Raw genomic sequence first — 9,050 nt, 5'->3', positions numbered from 1 at the left:
CTAAGTGTGTCGCAGGATACCCTCTAGGTGATAGTTCTTGATTACTTTTTGATAAATAATCCGTTCTTATTGCGAAATAGGAGCACTATTTATCAATCTGTAATAAAAGAAGAGGAAATTCTGTCTCAACAAAAATTTTTGAGGCGAAATACCGAAAAAGAAGTTTGTAAAAAAATGAATCCGCCTCAACAATATAGAACTTATCTATTTCTTAATTGTGCTTCGGTTATTTTTTGCATTGAAATGTACAGTTTTAATTAATATATTTTTTCATAGATTCTTCGCAACAGGTTCATTTTAGATATACTATCGACAAACAGAAAGCACTTTACCAAAACATTTCTTAATGCCTATAAAAAAATAAGAATTTTCAACTGTTAGATACGCGAGTCAACTAATAAGAACATATTTTCTTATTACATTATATTTAATATTGTCATAAATTAAAGAATAGTCAGAGAGTATGTATGTATTTTCTCTTTGAGATTTTATTTAGAGAGTGCACAGTTTCAGAAGTTTAAAGTTTTATTCAAGACCCTGTAGATGAGATTTTGCTTGTAAAATAAATAATCCCACTTAATAAACATTTGTACCGAGCCATTAGTCGAATTATTGCAAAGAAAAAAACATGTGTGAAGAATACTCTATACAGTATATACAATCTAATACTTCTCCTAATAAAGAAATAGAGATATCAACCAATACATTGGACGCCTGTACATCTGAGGATCGAAGTGGATATGAAAAATTGATATCCAGTCCAGTTCGGATGTAACTAGTTGGGCGCCAAATTTCAGTTCTGTGTACTTTCCCAATACCCCTTGTAGCAAAAGAAACATAAGGAAAGCCGTATGATAGTTGGCAATGCCGCATTTTGATGGTTCGTAGTCGGGCGGGGCGTACGCTACAGCTGGCAGACGATACGTTCCAAATACGCTACGAGCCGACTGTAATTCCTCCGCGTCGAAAATAGTTCCACACTTTCTTGCCAAAATCGCCTTGTTTACGGCAAAATATCGGTTTTTTTTCAGAGACATCCGCCATCCAGACATCAAATTCAACTGGTAATGTGTAAAAGTCAGGATTAATCTCGGAAATTAAAAAGTGAGGGACGTTTTGCGTATGAATCGAACGTTGGCGTCAACCGGCTCTCAGCTGTTTCCCGCGCTCGCAGAAAACCGCTGTGAGGCTTACGTAGTGTTTGGTTATCCCGCGCTCCGTATTTTAATTGTGATTTAACCCGGTTTTTTCTGAACTTTCCTTCGACCCAATCGGTGAGTGAAAAAACATTGCCATGGCCATGTACATTGACTCGGACGGAGTCCTTTTCGAGGAAACGGGCGACGAAAAGAAGGAAATCATGGGAAACATTGCGAAGTAAGTCCAACCGCATGATTTACCCGCGTTTCTGGCGTCCACATGATTTTGACAACTAGATGATACTACGTCATAGTTCTAGTCCAAACTGTTGTGGGTTATTGGAATAGATTAGCTTATCTTTCATCAACGTAACATCATCGGCTTTTACTTAAGATGTGCAGCTTTTATCGGGTTTTGACTGCTTTTAGATAATGCGACCACGCGTCCGGCACGAGATAGACGCCATGCTTGTATGCATTTCTTCGCTTATCTTCAACCCAGCTGAACGCTAGTTTTACACATTTTGCTCATTTTTGTCCTTTTGTTTACTGTTAATAAAACTGCAACTCGGCAATCGAACAACATCGCAGTTCTAAATGCGGTTTGTAGGTATTAACAGGCTTTTTCTCTACATTTTGCCTTTTCACTTTTTAACATAACATTAAAAGGTCTTGTCAAGTGCATAGAGACTGCAGTAGTTTGTTCACCACCTAGAAGATTGTTTTTTTAATGGTTGCGGCTTTTTAAACATGTGTTAAAGTGTTGCTACTATGGGCATTACTGAGCTTTTCAAACATTTCATTGTTTTTAATTGTCCATAATTTTCGTCGTTTTAAATGCTTTATTTGCTGTTCATGTTTAATTCTAATCATAAGAGGCGATTCGTTTGGGTTAAGGATATTTTGATAATTTATTTAAAATTGGTTCAAACTGATGGATACCACAATCAAATGTGGATGGCTATCCTGCAATTTATTCGATTCAAAGTCGAAAAACTTAAACTTGCGAAAAAAATAAAAAATCTACAAAAGCTGTGTTGTAAAAAAATATTAACTGTGTTCGCAAACTCAGCTTCTTTATTTACTATTTGGTGTTGGTAGGTACTTTATTATATTTTACTAGAATTATTTTGGGGCGCAAAGTAGCGCTATTGTTACAACTTACAGGTACTTAATTGGTACAGGATGTCGTAGTTTAGCTTCTCTTTTTTCTGAAAATTACAATTTTAATTTTTGGCGGTTATTGCGGGAGGTCCGGTTTTACAATCGCGAAAATCTTTGTGAGAACCGAGAATTTTTTAATGTTTTCTCACACATTTGGTCACCCTCGCGAATATCTAAAATGTTTTTTGATACAAGCAGTCATTTTTGAGTAATTCTCCATTAACTAAACGAGATAATTTATTAGCATAAAAAAACAAAATAAAAACATAGCAGGTCATAACCTCGTAGAATCAGTAGAATGAACAATTCGTGGAAGTTTCCTGTCAATTTTTTTGACAATTCGCGAGTTCAACTACCGATGGAGGCGCTGCGAAACAAATTATTCGTTGTCGAGTGACAGTTGACACTTGTCAGACTTCATTATTTATTGGAGTTGATGACATTTATGACATTAAACAATACTTACACACTTTTCGATCTCTTTCTATTTCTTTGAATGCTTGCAAAAGTGAATTGAAATAAAAATTAAATGCTTTCAAAACATTGAAATGCAGTTTGGTACGCTGATTGATACAGTGTGATCAAGTTCCACAGTTTTAACTTGTAATCAAAGTTTTGCGTCGAATTTTATAAACATTTGCATACTCCATTATCTTGAAAACTACAATTTTAACATTTTCAGATGGTTATTGAAGGTGGTCGAGATTTTTAATGTGTACTTAGACTCATTGAAGCAAAGCTTTGAAAATGTTGATATTTCAATTTTTTTTAAACAATCCGTTTCAACAAAACTTCGTAGAAATTTTCTGTCAATTTTTATAACTATTTAGTCTAAATTAAAGTGATAATATTGAATTGGTTTCACTCTGATTGTTTGTTATCGTCATTTTTAATTTATCAATTTTTTCTCGTTATTAATGACATCGGATTTATCAGAATATATGAAAATACAGTATAACGTATCAAAAAAAGTAATTAATGAAATAATTTAAATGACAGGAATTGCCAGGCATAGTCGAGTCGTTATAAGAACGAAGTGATAAAGGATTAAAAAAGGAATACATTGAATTTTTGTTGAAATTAATTAATAATAGAAATAGAATAAAGAAGACAGCGACCTAGAAGAAGAAATAGACCTAGTAAAAAATTATTTTTTTAAAATGTCACCTACTTTTAAACACTGTTAACACACCGATTAAATCTTGGTTTCGTCAAAAAGTGTAAACACTTCAATCACAGCGGCCTTGCAAATCCGTAAAATTATTGAATTTTACTGCTAATCGTGTATATTTAAACCTCACGCGTATTCCAATTAATTCAATAAAATGCATCATAAACTACACAAACCATGCCTGCCGCTGAAAATTGGATTATTTTTAGCTAAAGTACTACTGCTTCTACTACCACGACTACAATTAATAGTTGTAATCTACACGAGTGTATAACTTGTATTACATGCATATGAACATATAGTTTTGCATAATGCAAACAGAAACTACGGCATAAAAGACCATTTGTAAAGGTAAGTGCGCAAGCATTTAAATGGCAAAATTGATCATTAGTCAACCAAATGCTTTTCGCGTTTAAAAAATCCTAATCAACTAACAACTCCTTAATCACTCATACATTTGTCTATGGTACCTCAAATGTTTAAATCGGGGCAGAAACTATTTAATTCTCAATTCAACTGTGCTCTAATTGTATATTTTTAGCAAAACTTTCACTTGCCACTCGAATGGCAACCGAGAGAAAAAAAGCGAATCTGTTGAATACAGGGCCAAGAAGCATGTTTTTTGGCTTCTTAGCATTTTATGAATCAACGACACCCAAAGTAGGGGAGTGTCCGAACGATTCATGGCTTTTTATGCAGTCAATGCAGATCAAATTTAAGTCAATATCAGATCAGAATTTTACGTAGGTGACAATTGAATAATGTTTATGGAATGGGCTTTAAGGTGTGGAGTCCGGCTAGTGAACCCAATACTTTCACGCTCGCTCACGGAGACATTCTGGTTTTTTGTATTTAACAAACTGCATGATACACGGGAATATTAATAACCATATGTTTTTATTGCATAAGGCAATTTCAAAATTCGCCGGCCAGTATAGGAATAATATGGCATGGATAACGGTGTTCTACGAAACTATTTGCTTGCGTGGTCAACTGCTTGCATATAAACCTTTTACCTGGCTCTTTTGTTCTTTATTGGCGAGGCCTTTCAATTCAGCTGGACTACAGTTTGCACATTTTGTATTCTTTGTTGATTTTTGGGTGCAATGACGTTTTTTTTCGGCTAAATATCTTTTATGTGCGGACCAAGAAAAAAACTGTGCTCCACTTGATTCCTTCATATTAACTGCGCCGCATTTCCTAGATGGGTCACTTTATCCGTAATGTTCTAAGAACTGCGCGGCTTCGAGTGGGAAAAAGTCGCTCTATTTTAGAAAATTTGAGTTATTTGCGTTTGTTTTCCATTGATGTCGGCGAAATGACCAATTTAAAAAGCATGTCTTGTGTGTCTGGAGTAATCGCAAGATTTACATGTGGCTGTTTCTGGATGTTTTTTTTACATTTTACTGTTTTTCCAGAAATATATAAACTGGTCCCCCCTGGACTTATAATACTGTTATTACATTATAATTTATGTTCTCCCAAAGATTATGGGCCCTTTTGTATGAAGTTTTATTCCTATCTTTAACGGAATATTTGCGTTTTATTATACCGGATGACATAATATTCTGCAATGGTAATTTGCATTTTGAGTCATTTGTACATTTGAAATTGAGTCGTAAAAAGGTGTGATTTACGTAGTTCAGCACGTATTATTTCTACTTTTATACAGATTACTATATTTAAGATTAAATTATTAATTGCTTAGTGTTAGAATTTTTAAGAAAAAATAAGTAATACCTAATTGTAAAAAATAAGTCATTAAAAAAGTTTTCTCATACATACAATGAAATCGGTTTATTTCAAGTATAGGCAAGTTAAAATAATACTTATTTTGGACGTGATTATGGAAGGGTTTTTGGCATTAGCCAGAAAATCGCATTAATTATTGTTAATTAATTTATGGAAAAATTAGCTTTACTAAGTATGCTTCGCACTTCAATTAAGTCCCATCTGTTCAGTTTAACTTTTAGTTTTAATTGAATATTTTTTTCTTTCTGACTGTAGCTGCATATTGAGCTGCATTTGAAAAAAGCTTAATACATGGGTAGCGGGTAGAACATGGGATTTTATTTGTAAATTTGTGCGCTATTTTTAGCTGGCCGATAAGAGCAGAATTTACTAAATACATATTTATAACCTGCGACGTTCCCAAATTGTTCAGATGCGTACTCTTTAACCATAGCAATTCCGATACCTTGAATATTCGATACGGTATCATCCATAATGACACGTTTGGGTAATAGGCCATTTGTAAGAACCGTTTATGTCCTAAGCTGTACGTAATGCCACGCAAGGTTTCATTATTTAAGTATATTCTCGTTTTTCAGTCTGGAAATAACGAGACGGTAGTTAATAATAGAGAAGATTTGGTTAATTAAATTTCGCCTTAAAAATAGTTGCGTTAATGGAGTTCGAAATTGATTGGGCGTGAACGATCTGGGTCTAGTTTGACGCATCATCCAACGGTATTTTTTGTCGGATTTTGCAGCCTCCGACTCATAGAAAAGAACGTTGATTGAATCAATCAATCAATAACCGTTCGAGTAGCATTACTACTATTAACTGCTAGAACGAGACAAATCTTTTTTTTGTTTTTTCCGAGTTGCTCCAAAAGAGAATGCTTTGGGTGCAGAAGAAAGTCAATATAATCGCTCAAGTGCAACACTTTTAATACCATCAGATACGGGTTTCTATCCGATAAAAGAAACATATTTCATATCGATTCGGCCAACGGCTGCAGAATTCCTGCAACTAGTTGAACCCAAACCGGTTCCGTTTTAAAATAAAATCCATCTCGGCAAGATATTTATTTACTTACGGTGCAGAATTTGCTTGAATGCACATTCCTTCAGATTACACGATCGGTCGAGCCACTGTTATGCACTTGGGATGTTGAAATTAGATGTAGAAATTCTTATGCTAAATAGATAACAATCACGGGACTTTTGCATGAGTATCGCAGAGCGAGCTAACAATTCTGCACATTCCATTCTTGGTTCATCTGCAATGTCAATAACAGTTTACGGTCTCCGGTCTATAAGTGAAGGTTGTTTTATGTTCATGGCTGCTAGTTCCTCATCTTGCTGTTGCCGCACTGTTGTTCTAATTATTCTGTCAATACTCGTGATTTTTTCGATAATTTTTGTGCTTGTGCTTATTTCGATAGATTGTTGAATGGCTGTGGACGATCTCATTTCATCTAATTTACTCAGTTTATTGCAGACCCTTGGTGGTACGACCTATTATAAAATAAATACCGTGTTAATCATCGTATGAAAATAGCAATTAGCCTGTACGAAAATAGCACAATCACATTGCAAATTGCGCTGTAGATTCGAACCGATCACCTTTACCGGTGGCCTTCGAAGGTTGCAAGCCATAAACAATGTATACAAGTCAATCAGCTGATGCAATCATTTCAGTTGCAGCAAGCCAAATTGTCTCGTTTTTTTCTTTTTAAATTTAATCTTGATATTTGTAGCAATGGGTTTAGGTAGGCCTACAGTTTGGTATCGATTCGCGCTTTACACATTTATTGCCCAGTTTTAGGTTGGCCTTATACATGAAATTTCAGCTCAAAGAATGCGTTCATTCTGTTCTACCACTACTAAAATTTTAACAATTTATACATTAAGAGCTAGGATGAGTTGCATATGGAAATTAATAAAGGGTTCAGCTGGCATTCAATACCGCCTAGAAGTGGTTAATTTTGACATAAAAATTCCTATTTGACCTAAAATCGGATGGGAAAACTAGAGCTAGCCACATGGCCAGCTAGATCACCCGACTCAGTACTACAGATTTTGTAGCGGTCACATTTAGAATTGTAAAAGAATTCAAACAATTTTTGATGCCAAATCTGGATGTTAGCAAAGAAAGTGCTAATTTTATTAAAATCCAGCATACGGTGGAGGTAACAATAATGAGGAGAACTCTTGCCTAATTAGATGCTGCTATAAGTACGACCGAAATGTGGGAAGTAAATTCATGAGACACGTCTTGGAATAGGCAAATTCCACTCCATGGTGAGTTATATGAGAAAGTAAACCACACTGCAAGAAGTTGTGGTAAAATTAGTTGCAGATGAATAAGTAACAGAACTAGTGATTAATGGCTTTAATGAGATAAGAAAAATTCAATTGAACGGTCTTTGGAAGAACAGTGTTCGTATGAAACATCGCTAAGATAAACGGTGTGTACGTGAGGGGTGGCAGGCGGCGCCGCGCCCGAAACTCCGAACCTTAAGAGCCACATGGCGATGAGAAAATGGAAAATGGCGGTAATTTTTAGTCGGGAGAAGCTGGATGGGTTTCATAATGTGGCCTATTCCGTTTGATATATCGGTGTTGCAGGAGAAGATCGCAGCCGTTTTACGATTTTGGTTATGGAACCAATTATGCGCCGGTGCTCCGGTAAATAGGGAAAGTTTTAAATTGGATTTTTGATGCGGGGACCTGGAAAATAATTTTAATGAGGAAATCGGTTGAAGGGGTCTCATTTTTTAGCGGAATAGCCGTCCATTTAACTAAAGATTTTCCATTTGTACGTAGCATTTTTATCGCGATTGGCAATAATGAAAGTTTAACAGAATTGGCCTTCGGCTACAACTGGAAGGAAGTTCAGAGATAAATTATGGCAATTGATTGCTTCGCAATCACTTTGTGGAAATCGACTAGTCTATGATCATTCTAGCAAAAGGATAAACGTCTAGACGTCTACCTCATTGGCACCGCGGGGCTTCGGGCCGTCTTGACGGCCGGCGTCTCGGCGTCCTCATGCACCGTCCTTGCTCCAGATTCAGCACCCTTTTCTCTATTTGGAGCCGAAGCCCTCTAAATTTACTTGCGAACGCAAATCCGATACTGATACCAGTTTATAACATTTTTATAAGTTGTCCTTCCGTGAAGCGATCGCATTTCACCGACCTGCATGATGTCTATGGTCAGGAAACCCTGTAAACGGGTGGGTAATGTCGTTGAAACACGAATGGGGATTACTGATTAAGTCGCTTGTCTTTCTGCGATTAATCAAATAATAGGGACGTATTTTCCTTAAGAGATTCGAGAGTTATTGGACATGCTAAATACTGTCATGCAGTACTAATGTTATTCCTTATTTTAATACTGCATTTGCGTTATTTCTGTAACGAAATGATAGTTATTGGAATGCCTAGTTCACTGCTTTCAGTATTAAACACGTGTTATTGTGTAACCTAACCTTACACAATTTATTATTAATCATTTTACGTTTGTGTATTTGTATTTTTTATCTTTTCAATTGGATTTTGGTTGCTGTTGATCATTTACTCTTAATTGTTGTAATGAAGGAAATTCTAGAAGCCGCAGACATAGGCGGAGCAAGTGAAAATTAACTTGAATATTACATTTTTGATAATACTTATATTTATAAACAGGGGTGGTTATCAGGCTGAGAAAATAGAATATTTTTATTTAGAACAAATGTCCGATGAGTATAACTATGTCTTGAAGTGCATACTATTCAAGGCTTAGTGGAGATACGATAAACAAACTGAAGTTTTTGACCCTTGTTTGATCCCCCTTGGTCATTACGGC

At 35.6% G+C, this 9,050-nt stretch overlaps 1 protein-coding gene across 2 annotated transcripts in view; it reads left to right on the top strand.

Annotated features, from left to right (window-relative positions):
• Positions 1 to 911: 911 nt before the first annotated feature.
• The window catches only part of LOC109538144 (transcription factor AP-4), a 79,786-nt gene continuing 71,647 nt past the window's right edge, over positions 912 to 9,050 (top strand). Inside the window, exon 1 of one of the 2 annotated variants that reach the window (XM_048661744.1) lies at positions 912 to 1,377. In XM_048661744.1, coding sequence (XP_048517701.1) covers positions 1,295 to 1,377 — 83 coding nt within the window. In that variant the 5' untranslated portion in view covers positions 912 to 1,294. The remainder of the gene's footprint in view (positions 1,378 to 9,050) is intronic. The other variant, XM_048661743.1, reaches the window with a different exon arrangement.

Source organism: Dendroctonus ponderosae, unplaced genomic scaffold (assembly GCF_020466585.1).
Source record: "Dendroctonus ponderosae isolate FM_Combo_2020 unplaced genomic scaffold, Dpon_F_20191213v2 Dpon_F_20191213_1, whole genome shotgun sequence".
Lineage (NCBI taxonomy): Eukaryota > Metazoa > Arthropoda > Insecta > Coleoptera > Curculionidae > Dendroctonus > Dendroctonus ponderosae.
This window is presented reverse-complemented; position numbering and strand designations above follow the sequence as displayed.